General features: G+C 41.1%; 1 protein-coding gene across 2 annotated transcripts in view; it reads right to left on the bottom strand.

Moving 5' to 3' along the window:
- The window catches only part of lamb2 (laminin, beta 2 (laminin S)), a 202,954-nt gene that overhangs the window by 24,437 nt on the left and 159,486 nt on the right, over nucleotides 1-19,031 (bottom strand). For both annotated transcript variants that reach the window (XM_039771054.1, XM_039771055.1), the window contains 7 exons: nucleotides 18,556-18,780; nucleotides 11,724-11,941; nucleotides 9,914-10,010; nucleotides 9,453-9,825; nucleotides 4,171-4,355; nucleotides 2,573-2,814; nucleotides 2,128-2,331 (listed from right to left, as the gene is read on the bottom strand). In XM_039771054.1, coding sequence (XP_039626988.1) covers nucleotides 2,128-2,331; nucleotides 2,573-2,814; nucleotides 4,171-4,355; nucleotides 9,453-9,825; nucleotides 9,914-10,010; nucleotides 11,724-11,941; nucleotides 18,556-18,780 — 1,544 coding nt within the window. The remainder of the gene's footprint in view (nucleotides 1-2,127; nucleotides 2,332-2,572; nucleotides 2,815-4,170; nucleotides 4,356-9,452; nucleotides 9,826-9,913; nucleotides 10,011-11,723; nucleotides 11,942-18,555; nucleotides 18,781-19,031) is intronic.

The following is a 19,031-nucleotide window of genomic DNA, read 5'->3' on the forward strand; positions in this document are numbered from 1 at the left end:
TAGGTTTGGCTAAAAGTATGGGGAAGGAATTGGGTAAGCCAAAGCCATTAGCACAGCTTACACTTCCTCTAGAATAAGGGATAACTTGCTGGAGGACTACTGATGCCATTTCCTGTCTACAATCCTTTTGCTTCCTCTGCACATAATTAATCAGCATGGGAAGTCCGATGTCACTCTGGACCTGGCCTCTGACAGGAAAGAAGTCATTTACAGGCCATCAAGACATCACTAATTATGTATTTATTCCATTATGCATTTACTTTGGAGGTTTTAATATTGGATATTTAATAGTAATTTAATATTTAATATTGTTAAATTTAATTGGTTTTAATATTGGATATTTATAATATTGGACCTGAGGTGCCCCAAATCTTATATATGCACGTAAGCATATGTATATTTGTATATATATATATATATATTATCTATTAATGTGCGTTTGTGTGTTTCTGTGTGTATATATCATTATACTGTACAGTGTGTACTGAAGTATTGGATGGAAGATGATGTGCTTTTGCTTCCCTGACCATTTTTTACTTTCAGACACATTTTCTTACAAACAATAGTCAGAGAGATGCAGGATTAACTGCCTTAATGTGCAATTCACATATCTCATGGTAATAAAACTCTATAACAGTGTCTGTTTCACTCATGCCTTAGCTTTCCCAAGCTACAGGGCATCTGCCTTTTTTCCTGGCTTTGAATGTGGCATCCCCACCCTCTCTGAAGCAGAGCAACACAGAAGAAGATGCTTTTGGATTTTATTGTCTGAGAAGACTGTAATGGAATTGAACTTTGTTGAAGAATAGTTCAATTTTTCTTTCTCTTTTGTTTGTTGCTAGAAGACTCTAAACTCTGTTTCTGCTACTTCACAAATAAAGGATATGTTTTAAAATGAGCTGTTTATTATGATTCACTTGTGCAACTCATAGCCCAGAATGCAACAGTATATGCAGTAAATACTCATATATACATATACTAGCAAAATACCCATGCTATGCAGCAGAGATGTAGTGTGTTAAACAAGAAACAAGAAAAGGAAACATTTTAAAAATAATGTAACATGATTGTAAATGTAATTGTCGTAGGCCTATTTTAGTATTGACAGTAAATTTGATGATTGTAAAGAGTTTAATTTATGATTGTGAATGTTGTGTATGAGAAATGCACATTCTTAGGATGTAAAGATCTCTTTGTTAACAACGTTTGCAGTTCTGCCCTCGGCCTGTAAAATGACCAAGCTGTCTACTGAGTTTACTCTTGAGCATGCAACGTAGAGTTAGCCATGTGAAAAACAATCTTGTGCCAAGTCAATGGAGACCTTTTTTAGAGTCTGGCCCTGTGACTTATTTATTGTCATAGCGAAACAGACCCTTACTGGAAATTGGAGACGTTTGAATTGGAATGGGAGGTCAGAGGGTATGAAAATGAGTGAGGAGGCACATGAGCGCGGGGTGTCGTTAATGTATATAGGCAGGGAGCCAACTACGTGGTAGGTGCGTGGACAGCGGCCGTGCAGAAAAAGGAAGGGGGACCGGGGGCGGCCCTTGTGTGTCTCTGCCATGAAATAAATCCTCTGTTAACGGATACAAGGAATGAAACCACCAAAAGGAGGGGTTCTGAAAGTTCCTTACGGCATAATGATGAAAGACATTATTTTCAAAAGTTCGTTACGGGGCATGGTGCGAAATGTAACATACTTAAAGTTTGTAAGTACAGTGTAATGGATGAGCATGGGAAATTTGGGCTTCCTACGTATATTGGAAGTCACAGAAATAGTGAGAAGGGGTTTCCCCTATCTAAATATACAGTTTAGGGTGTACACCCGTTTCTCCCCCTTGAGTATTGCAATAGGACATGAAACATATCTAACTTATGTAAGTACACTGCAAGGAATAAACATGCAAAATTTCAGCTTCCCACCAATATGGAAAGTGGGAGAATTAGTGTCACTGAGGGCCTTGCCTTTTATATGTATAGATATACAGTACACACACATTTTTTTGTAAATGCAATAGTATACTACATTCATAATTGTATACTGCATAAACAACACTGGTAGATTCTTCCCAAAATGATGACCTTGGATAGCCATGTTTGCTAGAATGCATCAGGGAGTGGGCTTACCTTTTGAAACAGCTCCTCCACCTCTCTTATGGCATTGGTGAGCTCTTTCTCTGCATGTTTGGCCCTCTCCAGTGCATTGTCTGCCATTGCTACGGCGCCATTACAATTCAATCCACCACAGTGTCTGTTTCCCTCATCATTTCTGCAGCCAGCACCACCACATGGACTTTCAGCACAGGGGACATCCTCTGTGGCGCCACATACCTGCAGTTGGCAGAAATCAAGGTTTTTTACCAAGCATTAGTGTAAGGTGGTGTTCAGCATGATAAAGAGGAGCTAACAACAGATGACAACATAAAAGAGGAACAGGCAGTGGATTGAGATGGTCAAGCGCTTAGAAGTCTGGAAAGACTATTCCAAACATATCAAGAATTCAGATACAAGCCCATGTCACCTGCTGTAGTAATGAAAACAAAGACGCAAAACACAGAGAAAAGATCTTTACTTTTTCATTGATTTTCTTCAGGTCCAGCATTTGCACCCTGCCATTGAGATCATTCAAGGCCCGTTTGTTGGCTGCATTCTTCTTGTTGAAGTCGTCTTTTTTCTCTGCCATCAGACGCTCTGTCTTGCGGCGTGTGTCAGCAGACTGGCTGACAGTGCTTGGTGTTGTAATGGTCGATTCATTGGCGAGGCGCTCTGCAGCACGGGACTTATTGTAGGAGCCACGGATGCTGTCATAGGCGCCTGCAAAGGGCACAGAAATATTAGGGTGCCATAGGGAAAAATGCCTTTCATTTCATTTAGGCTCATCCACCAATATACTAGCTCCAATACATTAGTTCTGGCTCAGCAATTAAACAAATCCTAATAATCTGTACAGGCCAAGAATCAATGGTTAATATTTATAAATATTTTAAAGCCTTACACAAAAACTGAAACCATCTGCATGAACATCACCTGTAAATTGAGGAGACATCATAAATAAGACCTGTATCATCAACATACATGTCTCAGGTTAGACAACACAAGTTTAGTACAGAAGAAGGCACCAGATGACATATAGGTATGATCCATTGATTCCGAAATGTCTCACAACAGGCAAAGATTTTCTTCCTGATTTGTCATGAGGTGCCACTAAATGTCAGAAGCCGAATTTTGTGTTAGGTCACAAGTTGAAACATGGAACTCCCCTGAATGACACGAAAAACTTGCCGTTCCTTGGCAGGAGATGTGCTGCAATTTTTCGGGACCTATGCTTCATCTCTTGTACAACAATAAAGAAAGTGACATAACAGACCATTCAACACATTTCTAAGTTCTCTATCTCTTTTAATACAGCTGGAAATTAGAGTTGTAGCGTGGACTGGAGGTCCCAAGGGTCCATAGAGGCTGACTGCTGGCTTTTTAGGATTAAACCTTAATCCCTGAAGTGAGTCCAGTATGTGGTGTAAACTGCGGAAACAGCTGTAGAAAAGTCTGCTAGGAAGACAAGAAATACTGGAAACAGGGCAAACAATGCATGGAAATGGACCATAAAGTAATTCCATGTGTCAGGGTGAACTGCAGTGAACTGCAAATCTACTAAATCAGTTTGGAGCTGTACCATGTCTCAGACTGTGTAAGTGAGGATTTGTGGCTGAGAACATTAAATCTGCACGATAGTATTTAGAAGAAGTTAAAAGAATTCTCTAAAATGGCATGTTGCAATAAAACATCCATCAATCCATCCCGCTATATCCTAACACAGGGTCCTGCTGGAGTCAATTCCAACCAACACAGGGCGCAAGGCAGGAACAAACCCCGGGCAGGGCGCCAGCCCACTGCAGGGCACACACACTAGGGACAATTTAGGATCGGCAATGCACCTAACCTGCATGTCTTTGGACTCTGGGAGGAAACCCACGCAGACACGGGGAGAACATGCAAACTCCACGCAGGGAGGACCCGGGAAGTGAACCCAGGTCACCTTACTGCAAGGCAGCTGCGCCACCACTGTGCCACCATGCCACCCGCAGTAAAACATATCAGGCTTTAAATGAAACAACTTATGTCCCCTCTAATCCCAACCACCTACAACCATTCTTGGTTATTAATGCCTACCCAAAAAGTTGGAGTTCTTGAGGACATCAAGCTGGCGTTCCAGTTCACTTGCAGACATGTTGACCTTTCGAGCCTCTCTCTCTAAGGAGCTCAGATTGTTGCTAGTTGCAAAATTGTTGTCCTGCACAGTGGTCAGCTGTCCCTCCAGCCTGTTTAGGGTATCTGTCAATTCACTGATTTTATTCCTAGGAAACAAGGTATTTTGTTACCACACTATTTTTATTTTCATATTACTTGTTCCTACATCATACTTTACAACATGAAAAAATATGATAACTCGAAGGTAAACAAATAGCAATGTAGCACAGATCTAAAACTGCTTTTTTCCATTGATAGCATAGGCACAGGACGTGGGGTCTTTTGGTTGATAATGTGGCTGATAAGACAGTTACCAAATAGGCTATAATCCATCCATCCATTTTCCAACCCGCTGAATCCTAACTACAGGCTCACGGGGGTCTGCTGGAGCCAATCCCAGCCAACACAGGGCACAAGGCAGGAACCAATCCTGGGCAGGGTGCCAACCCACCGCAGGACACACACAAACACACCCACACACCAAGCACACACTAGGGTCAATTTAGAATTGCCAACCCACCTAACCTGCATTTCTTTGGACTGTGGGAGGAAACCGGAGAGCCCGGAAGAAACCCACGCAGACATGGGGAGAACATGCACACTCCACGCAGGGAGGACCCGGGAAGCGAACATAGGCTATAATAATGATGCATAATCAATTAACACTCTCACTGCTGAGTGAAAATGTCCACTGGGATCAAACTGCTTGTGTCCATAGTTATCAAGCATGTCAACGATTGCAAAAATATGTACATAAACCTCAGAAAAAAAATATTTTTCTATTTCACTTGCTGGATGATGAAACGTTTACAGAAAAATTAACAATTTATACTGTTTCTGCATTTTTATAAAGCATGAATGAAACATAACAATAAATGTCACAGCGCAATATGTTTAAGTATTCATTGTTTTGCTGGCTCCCACCTGCTTAGTTATTGTGTTCCCCATGGATGTTTGCTGATGAGGAAAGCTCAGAATTGTTAGGTGCCTTGCTTAGGGGAATCCTTAACACTAGAATTACCAGAGCCTACGAAAAAACTCGTAGATCCGTCTCACCTTAAATCGTTTCTCACCTCTCCGTCAGCATCATTTGTCCTTTAAATGTGTTGATAAGCAGCAAACAGCAAGCAGTCAGCTATCACATCCCCCACCGGCGCACAGTTTTCTCAGCTCAAGTCTGTTTACCTGCATGTCAGTTGTATAGAGTGAGAAGTCAAGCAAAACGACACCTTTTATAAATACTATATCGTTATTTGGAACACATGCATTTCATGTGTGTTCCGTGTCTACAACAATCTATGTACAGTAAACACACCGTTTAAACAGGAATGTTTTTCATGTTTTAGTAATAATTGAGAAAATGTAGACATGAAGTGTATAATGTGTTAATCCTGAAGTCCAAATATCAAATAAACACTTTCATAAAAGGTACAACTATACCAGAACAAGTGCGCTTTTATTCAAAAATATAACTGCAGAAAAACAACACGCGTTAGGATGTGACATTGACACACATTTACTGCTTTGGTGGCACAACAGTTTCAACTGTTGACTGGTAGTCAAAACTTCATGGGTTCGATCCCCGACGAGTCTGTTTTGAGAAGTCGGCTGCTTTTATTCTTACTATTTTAGAATAAGAGCATACATTTGATTCCAGTCTGTAATAGTTGGTGTAAATGTATGATACTTGTAAAGGTTAGCTTTGTTTTTTTTTTTATTATTCAGTTTCATTCTTTCAGTCACGTTCTTGATCCTACCCTACCCCCCCCATCCGATACTTCTGTTCTCACAGAAAGACGTGCTATAGCTCTGCACTCTGTAGGAAGTACATAAATAAATCCAAATAAATAACATCTGGACGGTGTATGTGCCCTAAAAAGAAGTCTGACTGCATTCTCATACAAATGTTTGTGAACTGAAGTGTCTGCGTGCACTTTTCGTGGCATTACACATGTATTTTTTCAGCATGCCCGTGTCGCTCAAACACAGGAAGCTCAGCAGTGTACTTGTGACTTTCTCTTTTCTTTGGTTATAGTCTTGAATAAAAGTGCACTTGTTTTGTTATACTTGTACATCAACATTTATATGTTACTTACATAAAAGCCAGATCGAATGTTATTTACTTACTTCCTACAGAGTGCAGAGATATAGCACGTCTTTATGTGAAAACAGAAGTGTCAGATGGGGGGGCGGGGTCTAGGGTAGGATCGTGACCTTGACTGAGAGAATGAAACTGAATAATAAAAAAAAAAAACAAAGCTAACCTTTACAAGTATCATACATTTACACCGGCTGTTACAGACTGAAATCAAATGTATGTTTTTATTCTAAAATAGTAAGAATAAAAGCAGCTGGCTTCTCAAAACTGACTCGTCGGGGACGAGCCTGTGAAGGTTTGATTACCAGTCAACAGCTAATACCATTCTGCCACCAAAGCAGTCGTAGTAAATGTGTGTCAATGTCGCACCCTAATGCGTGTTGTTTTTCTGCAGTTATAGTTTTGAATAAAAGCGCACTTGTGGTATATTTGTACCTTTTGTGAAAGTGTTTATTTGATATTTAGAAATCAGGCTTAACACATTATACACTTCATGTCTACATTTTGTCAATTATTACTAAAACATGAAAAACGTTTCTGTTTTAATGATGTGTTTACTGTACATAGATTGTTGTAGACACGAAACACACATGAAATGCATGTGTTCCAAATAACGATATAGTATTTATAAAAGGTGTCATTTTTCTTGACTTCTCACTCTATACAACTCCAAGCAACTAATACACAGATAAACAGACTTGAGCTGAGAAAACTGTGCGCCGGTGGGGGATGTGATAGCATAGGGGGATGTGATAGCTTGCTGCTTGCTGCTTATCAACACATTTAAAGGACAAAAGACGCTGATGGAGAGGTGAGAAGCGATTTAAGGTTGGACGGATCTACAAGTTTTTTCGTAGGCTCTGGTAATTCTAGTGTTAATGTTATGAGTGTTAAAACCAGAGAACAATAATGGACCACAAGGTTGAACTCAATAAGATCAATAAATCAGCTGATCACAAATAATACTCGTGGCGGAAATGATGCAGTTAGGGTAGGGTTAGTTGAGTTTTCCAACATGGCTAAAACTGCTGAAATACCAAATGCGTTGAGGGAAAGAGTCATAAAATAATAAAATCAGAGTCTTTCTGTTCAAAACATTGCCACCAGACTTGATATGATGCACACCACCATGCACTACATCATTCAGAAATTCACGAACTCTTGTGAAATCGTTAATTCGGAGGGAAGAGGGAGAAAAAGAAAGACGAGTTCAGGGACAGACAGGTACATCAAAGAGCTTGCCATGAAAAAATGAAAGCTGTCTGCTCCACAAATTGCAAAGCAAGTTAATGAGGCCACTGGAATTCAGGTTTGCACACAAACACTAAAGAACAGGATGAACGAAAGTGGGCTGCACGGAAGGGTTCCTCGTAAGAAGCCATTTATAAGTAAAAAGAACATAAATTTGCCAAAGAATATGTTGACAAGCCTATGTGCTTCTGGAAATCATTTTATGGTTTGATGAATCCAAATTCAACATGTTTGGATTAGATGGTCATCAGAGAGTGTGGCACAACTCGAAGAAGAAGCATAGCCCCCAGTGCCTAAATCCAACAGTCAAGCATTGTGGTGGAAGCGTGTTGGTTTGGTGTTGCATGGCAGCTTCCGGTGTCAGCAATTTCCAATTTATTGAAAACATCATGAATTCCCATCTGCTTCCCAACTACTTGGGCGTCACTATGTTTTCCAGCAAGATAACGACCCTAAGCACTCTGCAAAGTTTGTGAAAGCCTTCCTTGTCAAAAAAGAAAAAAAAAAGTTGAAAGTGCTTGAGTGGTCCCCACAAACTAGGGATTTCAATCCTATTGAGCACCTCAGGGATGAGATAAAAAGGAAATGTCCAGCAGACCCACCAAGCAACAAATAGAATTTGAAAGACATGCTCTAGCACAAATGGGAGAGCCTTAACCCAGCTATTTGCAACACCCTTGTTGAAAGCATGCCCAGGAGGCTGTATGCTGTTATTGCTGCCAAAGGGGGGCCTACCAAATTCTGAGCAGGGCTTTGAGAAACCTCCAATGGCCAGGTGTACAAATAGTTGTTTGAAGGCAATAAATTATATAATTTGAAAACAGTTCCAGAATATGTTTTGAGTAAAAGTTTTTTAGGTTTCTTTACATAACACACAAGTAACTGTAACACATTTTAGACAGTTTTTAAAGTTTGCTCTTCGATGTCCTCAGTATAATTTCCATTTTGTACCATTTTTTCAGTGTAAAAGTAATTTTTGGTTGCACTGATGGGGTGACCATAACTGAATCTGCTAACTTAAGTGTGACTTAATAGAGAAAGGTCGAAGGTTTGGGATACTCAGGTCTATGTGGAAGCAACTAGGATGAGATTAGGGTCAATATTAGACCTTCACATGGCAAAACAGATTGCCATGTCAAATACATTCAAATGTTCAAAGTGCTGAAGCTGATTTCAGAGTCCATCTAATTACTTCCATAATAAGACTGAGGCAAGTATAAACTAATACAGGGGTGGGCAAAGACATTCCTGGAGGTCGACACTGGCTGCAGGTTTTTGTTCCAACCCAATTGCTCAATAAGAAGCACTTATTACTCAAGTAACACTTCTGCTTCAATTTAGTTGTCTTGCTCATTTTAAACCCTTATTTTAGTCTTAAACGGCTGTATTCTTAGTTTTTAATTCCTTTTTTATTGGCAATAAGGTGCAAATGACAAAGGGAACCAGCATTTCTCCATTTAGCTCATTTCAATTTACACCCACGTGTATTCATTGTGCACTGTTTGGTTTAATTAAATACTTGGAAGGAAAATAAAGAGAAAAAAAGTCAAGGACTGAGAAGTATTTATTGTTTTAGACTTCAAATCATTTGGATGATATCCTTAGAAAGGAAAAAAAGTCTAGGATATGAGAATGAGCTGACATGGAAGAGTTAAAGTACTGACAAGCCCAACAAGCCATGAAATTAAATTATTGACAAGGACTTTGCCCACCCCTGAACTAATACAAAGAAGACATATTCCGAGTTCAGGTATGTTTTATGCCTGCTAGGTCCTACAAATGACTACATCATCTCCTCTCATTAAAAACATTTGAAAAGCACCTGTTTGAGACACATCACAAGCTGCCTGCTCACCTTAGTCCCTTCATCAGATCCATGAGTTTAGTTATAGATTCAGCAGTAGCATTGCGAGCATTCACAATAGTCTGTGCCTGAGCCAGCTTTTCTTCCAGCTCTCTGAAGTTCTTCTCATAGACACCAGTAAGACCAGTCTGTTGAATCTGACGGGCTCTCTCAGCCAGGTTTCGGGTGCGAGCAGCAAGATCTTGTACAACTCTGTCCCAGTCTCCAAAGCACTGATGGCAGGGTTGACAGTCAGGAAACTTTCCAGAGAATCCACGGGCACACTGGTCACACCTCACACCCGATACGCCTTGCCTGCAAACACAGTGGCCAGTGGATCGTCTACATTGTGAGATTTCAATACCTCTAGGGTCACAGTCACAAGCTGGAGAAAAAGTAAGGATTAAAATATAATAATTCTGCTCAATTACTTCAGTCTAAAAATGCATACGATGGGTCAGAGTGTGTCTCACCTCGGCACTGTACATTGGGGTCTCCCCAGTAATTATCCTGGCATTCCTGACATGTCCGTCCTCCAAAGCCTTGGCGACATTGACACTTTCCAGTGAACTGGAAATAATAAACAAATGTGGAACACTGAAGAGCTATTCAGACTTCAAAAACAGCTGCAGAACTCCAGATTATTTTCTAAGTGCACCACTTTGTTTAAAATGCTAACACTAATATCAATTCTATCTGTTATGTTTCTGCCAAAACCAACCCCAAAAAACGGACTGGGGTTTGAATGTTTCTTTAATGTCTTTCATGTTCATTTGATACGTCCCGTTCACTTCATGGGATTGCCCTCAGCCCTATAAAAGCTCAGGAAAACAACACAGTCCATTGCGGTTCATTCTGAATGCGCTTGTCATGGTGGTGAGTGTCTTTAGTGATTATTATTTTGTGCTTGTTTGTGAATTTCTGGATTTTTTAACTTCTAAGCTCTGTTTTTCAATTATGTTATGAGCTTGAGAGTTCTTAAGCACGTATCTCGTGAACAGTTCCAAAAATGCCCACTAGAGCAGAAAACACCATCAAAAAACCCTGGATAGTAACACGGAGGGCCACGTACAATCTTTAAAAAGATAACGATTTAGTAATACAAAATGCTCTGTAGCACAAAAATAAGTTCCAAGGAAAGCGAAGGCAAAAAGGAGTCGTCAGCAAAGGTAATCCAAGTCGAACAAAGTTCCAATGCAAAATCCAAAGAACAGTCGGAATCCAGAGCTCAGAGGTCAAAAATCCAGTAAATAAAAAGCACAAGAAAATCACAAAACCAAGAACTCGGCACTCCTAAGTATTTTCGAATAAACCACAAAGAAATGTGGGGTGAACCCGCCTTTACTGGGCTGAGGGCAGCCCCTTGTGTTGATGGGCAGGTTGCTCTGCCTCTTGAGGACACCACCCACACACAAGATACAAGGAACACAAAATAAGCATCGGGAGTACAGTAAATATTAAACAAAAGTAACATTAACATAAATCAAAGACTCAAAAATGATCAAAAACATATATAAAACAAGAATATGAACTACAGCCGGAGGAAGATTCCTATTTTGGAGTTGTATTGGGACAGTGTTTGCTTTGGACTGCCCATTTTGATGGCTTTGCCTTCTGTGTTTTGTGTGCTCTTCAGGGCTTCTTGTTAAAGTGAGCCTTTTTATTATAATAAATATTTTTATTTGTAAAGATACTACATTTCCCTTTGCGTGACTAACCAGTTTTCAATGCTATTTTTCCCTCTAGTGGCATTTTAACCAGTTATTGGCACTTTCATGCTGAAGTTCACAACAGCTAATGCCATTAATTTTTATAATCCGCAAAAGTCAGTTTTAGGGTTATGGGGAGAGGATCCAATCTTGGACAGCATAGGACCCCAGAGTGTTGAAAAAGCTGAAAACTAAAAGAAGTGGTGGCAGCATTAACAGGTGTAAGCAATATATCGGCATCTACTTGATTGCAGCCCTAACTTAAAATTACTCATCATGCTAAATGGTAAATTACTGTAGAATGAATGACTAGTCCTTACATCAGCATTCTCCTTTGGTGTTTACTTGAACCTAACTTTTCCATATACATGGACTTGTGGTCACTCAACTTTATTTTGTGCGTGCCCTCTCTTAAACTCTTCTGCTGCTTGTACTTTAGGCCATCACAGGACTGAACTTCAGTTATTATAATAATAATAATAATAATAATAATAATAATAAGAAGAAGAAGAAGAAGAAGAAGAAGAAGACTTTTCAGCATCCAGTTACCCTAATGCCAATATGTGGCACTCACCTCATTACACGCTGGGCTGATGGCATTGTTAGGGTCGCAGCCACAAGCAATACAGCCACTTCCACTGGCCAGGTTCCAGAAGTTCACAGCACAGTGATCACAGTTTCGACCAACAACATTGGGCATACATTGGCACTGCCCACTGCTCCTTTCACATGTGCACTCTTCCTGAGATCTGCACTGACTGCGGTCTGTGCCCAAGAAATTACATGTGCATTCTGGAAGCAGCAAAAGAAGGGAAGTCATTAAGCATATTTTTTAAAGATAAAAGTTCACTGAAAAAAATGACTACATATCGAAACACTTTACATAAACTGAGTAGCTTGTTCTAGTTACAAATATAAACAATACAGCACACCATAATGAGGTGCCAAATCAAGCCATATGAATTTGTGAATTTCCCCTTGGGATTAATAAAGTATCTATCTATCTATCTATCTATCTATCTATCTATCTATCTATCTATCTATCTATCTATCTATCTATCTATCTATCTATCTATCTATCTATCTATCTATCTATCTATCTATCTATCTATCTTTTCAGTTAGCAAAAGTGAAAACAGAAGGACAAGCTATAATGGGCATGTGAAATGGCAGACTGAGAAAACATTAAATGGGCATAAAACATGGTTCTGCTTAATCCATGTTGAGGGTATTGTTATGGTCAAGTCTGGATTCATCACCTGGTTCCTGTTTAAAGTGCTACTCTTTGTCTACTTTGTGTTCTTTTCAATATTGTTCATTGTTTCAGTTATTTTTATAATATTGTTCTGTCCATTTTTTGTCTGTTGAATTATGTACTACCTGTTAATTTTATTCAATTTAGTTATTATAAAGTATCTATTAGTGTTTTGTGGTTCTCGTATGTTTCTTGTATTTTATGAGTGCATTTCCAAGAGGCAGGGCCACTCATCCATCATCTTTAAGGGCCAGTCCCCCGCTCTATAAAAAGAAGATGGGAATTGAAGGTCCTTTCCAGTTCCAGTTACTGACAGCTTGGCTGACTTCTTGTGCACCTCCTCAAGACAGGCTTGTGGGACATATTTGTGATATTTCTGGAGGCATTACACCACTTTATGAGAAACAATCATAGGAGGCATGGCAACATTGTGCCAGATGAAAACGGAATGCTATGATATTGTATACTTGGAAATTTTTGAATGCTTGTTTTAGCTTCTTCCTTAATGGCTCTTTTCTAATAAGGGTTATTGAAGAAAGGCATACAAGGGATGCTGAGGATACATATAGGGCAAGAGATATCAAATAATTTTAAATGTATTCTATAATCTGTATTTGACAAAGAAACAGAGCTAGCATATACACTATATATATGAATACTAGGCTGACCCGCCTTTTAAGGCGACCGACTTTTAAGTTGACCACTTCTTCAGGCAATTCAATATGTAGATCAATTTGATATTTTATACAAACTCATTCATTTGGTTATATTGCATTTGAGCGGTATTACTTTAATACTTATAGTTTCTGTTATTTTTGTGATGAAATTTAAACTTTTTATCTATATTGAGGTCATCCTTTTGAACCCCCCTGATATTTACTACGCGGTGAGGCATTTGTACTCCATCCACATTAATTATTTCCAGAGACATAATTTTGTCTATTTTTCCAGCGCATCGCGCACAAAAGCAAGGGAAAGATGGGAGCACCAGAACTCTGCTCACATCATGTTGCTTTGTACCGCAAGCTGCAAGTAGTAAGTCTGTGATACGCTTTCCACTCACCGGACGGAAGGACAATCCCGACCGCTTTTATATAGTAAGAAAGAAGAAGAAGATATCGCACAGTCTGGAGTAGAAAATCGAAACTACAAATCCCATCGTACATTGCAAAATGGATGAGGCGAGTGTGAAACTCCGTGCCTGCGTAGCACTCACGGGACGGAAGGACAATCCCGACCGCTTTTATATAGAAGGATTTACACACACATATATACTGTATATACAGTCATGGCCGAAATTATCGGCACCCCTGAAACTTTCCCAGAAAATGCACCATTCCTCCCAGAAAATTATTGCAATTACAAATGTTTTGGTATATGCATGTTTATTTCCTTTATGTGCATTGGAACAACAGAAAAAAACGGAGAAAAAATCTAACATCATTTTACACAAAACTCAAAAACCAGACTGGATAAAGTTATTGGCACCCTCAACTTAATATTTGGTTGCACGCCCGTTGGAAAAAATAACTGAAATCAAGCGCTTCCTATAACCATCAACAAGCTTGATACACCTCTCAACTGGAATTTCTGACCACTCTTCTTTTGCAAACTGCTCAAGGTCTCTCAGATTTGAAGGGCATCTTCTCCCAGCAGCAATATTGAGATCTCTTCATAAGTGTTCAATCGGATTTTGATCCGGACTCATTGCTGGCCACTTCAGGACTCTCCAGCGTTTTGTCTTCAACCATTTGTGGGTGCTTTTAGAAGTATGTTTGGGGTCATTGTCCTGCTGGAACACCCATGACCTCTGACGCAGACACAGCTTTTTGACACTGGGCCCTAGATTGCGCCCCAATATCGTTTGGTACTGTTCAGATTTCATGACGCCTTGCACACTGTCAAGGCATCCAGTGCCAGAGGCAGCAAAACATCCTCAAAACATCTTAGAACCTCCACCATGTTTGACTGTAGGTACTGTGTTCTTTTCTTCGTAGGCCTCATTCCATTTTCTGTAAACAGTAGAATGATGAGCTTTACCAGAAAGCTCTACCTTGGTCTCATCTGTCCACAAGACGTTCACCCAGAAGGATTTTGGCTTCCTCAAGTACATTTTAGCAAACTCCAGTCTGTCTTTTTTATGTTTCTGTGTCAGCAGTGGGTCCTCCTGGCTCTTCTGCCATAGCATTTCATTTCGTTCAGATGTCGACGGATAGTTTGAGCTGACACTGTTGCACCCTGAGTCTGCAGAACAGCTTGAATATGTTTTGAAGTTGATTGGGGCTGTTTATCCACCATTTGGACTATCCTTCGTTGCAGTCTTTTATCAATTTTTCTCTTCCGTCCACGTCCAGGGAGATTAGCTACAGTGCCATGTGTTGTGAACTTCTTGATTATGTTGTGCACAGTGGACAAAGGAACATGAAGATCTCTGGAGATGGACTTGTAGCCTTGAGATTGTTGATATTTTTCCACAATTTTTGTTCTCAAGTCCTCAGACAATTCTCTGCTCTTCTTTCTGTTCTCCATGCTTAGTGTGGCACATTCAGACACACAACACAAAGGTTGAGTCAACTTTTTTCCATTTTAACTGGCTTCAGGTGTGATTGCTATATTGCCAGCACCTGTTTCTTGCCACAGGTGAGTTCAAACGAGCATTATATGCTTGAAATAAAACAATTTACCCACAATTTGGAAAAGGTGCCAATAATTTTGTCTGGCCCATTTTTGGAGTTCTGTGTGACATGATGTCAGATTTGCCTTTTTTTCCCTGTTTTTTGTGTTGTTCCAATGCACATAAAGGAAACAAACATGTGTATACCAAAACATTTGTAATTGCAACAATTTTCTGGGAGAAATGGTGCATTTTCTGGGAAAATTCCACATGTGCCGATATTTTCGGCCATGACTGAATATATACAAGGCGAGACACAAAATTAACCGGAATGGACTCGGGGCTTTCCTGGAAAACCATCCGGAGGTCAGCTGAACGTGAATCATAGAACTATATCCCCACCTACAAGCCCTCTCAAACCGCTGACCAGCTAGGTGTATCCTGTGAATAGCCCAGTCAGTATTTCCACAATAATCGCTACACGAGTTTCCGCGATAATGTCAGGTAAAAAAATCGAACATCAAATTTCTCGCAAAATTGAACAAAACAGCCACAGAAACTTATGAAATGATAAAAACAGTGTACAGTGATAATAGTTTGTCTCACACACAAGTTTTTGAGTGGCACAAACCCGATTTAGCTCCCTGTGATTTTTACTAGTTCCCAAAAATCAAAGTGACCTGAAGGGAGCACATTTTTCTTCAATGGATGAAGTGAAGACAAGCCTGTTGAAGAGCCTCAAGCAAGAAGACTTCCGGTACTGTTTCAATCAATGTGTAGAGATGTAGAGATCTGGAGGAGAAGTATATAGAACGTGACAATGTTTAGAATGCTGTATATATACAGCATATATACCAGGGGAGCAAGCATGGGAAACACAACATCTCCCCCTGGACACTAGATGGCAGCCTCCCTGGGTTGCAGCAGTGCCTCGGACTCCCCCAGGGCTTCATGGGGGTTGGAGTTTGGTGCAGCCCTGTTGGGTTCCGCAGGTGTCACCAGGGGGTGCTGCAGCATGAGCTGCTTTCCCCATTTGGACACTGGTTTAGCCACTTCACCATTTCGAAGTGCAGCCGGATGTCGGCAATCAACCACCTGTAGCACTGCCAGGTACCCAATAAAAGGAGCCAGCGACTACCACTCAGCGGCCAGAGTCGGGTGGAGGAGTACAAGGTTGACTGGGAGGAGTGGTGGTGAAAAGGAACAGTGCTTTGTGTTTGTTGGTGCTGTGCTTGGAACTGTGTTGTGTCTGTGGGGATTAAGGGGAAGACGTGCCCCACAGGTGAAGAAAAATAGTTTGTTTATTTTACACGTGCCTCCGTGTCCAATCTGTGTCAGGTCGGGTGCTATATACAGCAGACCCCCATGACCCTGCAGTTAGGATATAGCGGGTTGGATAATGGATGGATGGATACATGCTTAATATGTTGCATTCTGTGTATACCTTTTTGTGTTAGTGTGCCTTTTACTGGTACTGCATTATCGTCAACTGTTCAGAGGAATCATATAAGTAAGAATTTCGTAGTAACAAGTAACAATAAACGTGACTTGATCACTTTCTAAATGCACAGACAGCTTTGGTATGTTTCATTTTTCCTTAAGTGAGTTTACTACTGCACCATTTAGCTCTCCTGATAATTCTGACCCGCCACCAATACTTTCATTAATGGGGAGTGATTGGCAAATTAAGGAGATTTTGGATATTGTGGTCCCTGGCCGGGCGACGCCCAGGAGGAGGAGAGGAGGGCTTGTGCCTCCTCCAGACCGCGAGGGGGCGTTCGTCCTGGTTGTATTGGGGGCCTCGGGTAAGGGGCTTGGAAGCCCAGCCCTGTAGGGACCCGTGGTCACCGCCAGGCGGCGCCCCGATGCCGGTTCATCCCGTGTGGTCCTCGGCCGGGGCTGGAGCCCGGCCGGGACGCCTTGGAGGACCAGAGGAGGGTGTTTGCCTCCTCCAGACCAAGAAGGGGCGTCCGTCCTGGTTATGCAGGAGGCCTCGGGTAGGGGGCTTTGAAGCCCAGCCCTGTAGGGACCCGTGGCCACTGCCAGGCGGCGCCCCGGTGCCTATTTATCCCGGGAGCCCGGCACTTCCGCCACACCAGGAAATGCCGGGGAGAAGACGACCGGGGAGACACGGACGGCTTCCGGGTGCACAGCCGGCACTTCCGCCACACAGGGGTGTGGCCAACGTTAAGTGCGGGGAAGCAGCTGGAGCCCATCCGGGTTCCCATAAAAGGGGCCGCCTCCCTCCAGTCATGGGTGGAAGTCGGGAGGCAGTAGGACGGAGCTCGAGAGAGGACAGGAGGCGGCCAGAGCAAAGGCACAGAGACTGTGGGCCCTGGACTTTTGGGGAAATCGGTGCAAGAGGCACTGGGGTTTGTGAGTGCACGTGACTTTGAAATTGTATATAGTGTAAATAAACGGTGTGATGGGTGAAAACATGTTGTCCGTCTGTCTGTGCCGGGGCCAGCGTTCACAATATTCATAAAGAATATATATGTATTTTTATTTGGCAAAGTCTTTCATGACCCACCAGCCAGGTGTTTTTCTAAATAGCATTGTGTTTTTTATTCATGACAGATACACTAATATTTTGTATGATTACGTCTGTATCCTACCCAGTCACTGGTTATGTCAACTTGCCTTCAGCTTCCTTTCTCGACTCTGTCATTTTGATGCGCCTTGCTTGTCTCCTGTCTGCTTTTTAGCTAACCACCAATGATAGATGGACTCTCATTACCCACTGTGAAAACATCATTTATTTTCTTGAGAATGTGTCCTTGGGTTGTGCCTCATTAGTATTAGTAGCGCTCCTCTTATACCTTTCCTTGGTATTCTTGTTTGTTTCAGCCTTGCTTCTCTGGTGCTTCTTCTCTCAATTATATTCTTGTAAAGCCTGATTCTCAGACACTGTCATTTTGATGTGCCAGGCTCACCTTCTGTCTACTACCAATGGTAGTAGTTGTGAAAACATCACTCATAATCTCGTGAATACTTGGGAAGATCTTTAAAAGGGATTTGGGTTGCACCTTGTTAGCATTTACTGAATGTTGCTTGGTAAGTCTACTGAAATTATCCATTTTAACTCCAAAAAACTTGTCACAATCGTGAACAGAACTTCACACCCTTAAAGTGTTGTGTCATTATCCCTACTACTGAGCAACCACAGCAAAACTGACAAATTGACCAATCAGATTGCTCAGAAGGACTGGAAACGCACACAGACCGTAGCATTTTATTATATAGTACATGTACAGTATAATAAACATATAATATGCATTTACATACATACATACATGCATATATCCTTGCAATACTTCATCTTCATTACCTGGGAGCACACACTAGCAGCATTCTTTTAAATGGCATTGTTCATCTTCTGAGTAACAGATAATCTAATTGAGTTTTGGTAAAGAAGTCTAGACATTGCTATGCACATTCCACGCCACAAATATATTTATTATCATGGCCTACAATCTTTGCTTAGCTTTTGACTACACCATATGAATTCTGGAGTCAATCTAAGAAGACTGTACTTACTCCTGCAGTCACGTCTGCTGGCATCTCCAAAGTAGCCTGCTCTGCAGACTCCACAGCCGGGACCTTCTGTGTTGTAGAGGCATTTTTTGCACTCGCCAGTGCGCCGGTCACAGGCTTCCTGGTCGGTGATGTCAATGTTGTTGTGACACTGGCAGGCCTGACAGCGCCCTCCTGGCTGAGAGGGGTTTCCATAGTAACCAGGAGCACATTCATCACAACGTGGTCCTATCAAGAGACAAGAATAAAGGTTTAAGATCTAAAATCGTGATTGAAATGATTGGTTTCTTAGATTTAGATTTTTTGTTCAGAGACCAGATAAAAGATTACAAAAGAGAAACCAGATATGTTATCTTTATGTGTTTGCAGTGGTTTACAAAGTGGATGGCTCCCTTTTTTTAAGCAATACATGGACAGATAGGTGGAATCTGCTAAATACTAGATGCACTCAAGAACAATAAATTGATCAGTACAGGTGG

The sequence above is a fragment of the Polypterus senegalus genome, chromosome 12 (genome assembly GCF_016835505.1).
Source record: "Polypterus senegalus isolate Bchr_013 chromosome 12, ASM1683550v1, whole genome shotgun sequence".
NCBI classification, from domain to species: domain Eukaryota; kingdom Metazoa; phylum Chordata; class Cladistia; order Polypteriformes; family Polypteridae; genus Polypterus; species Polypterus senegalus.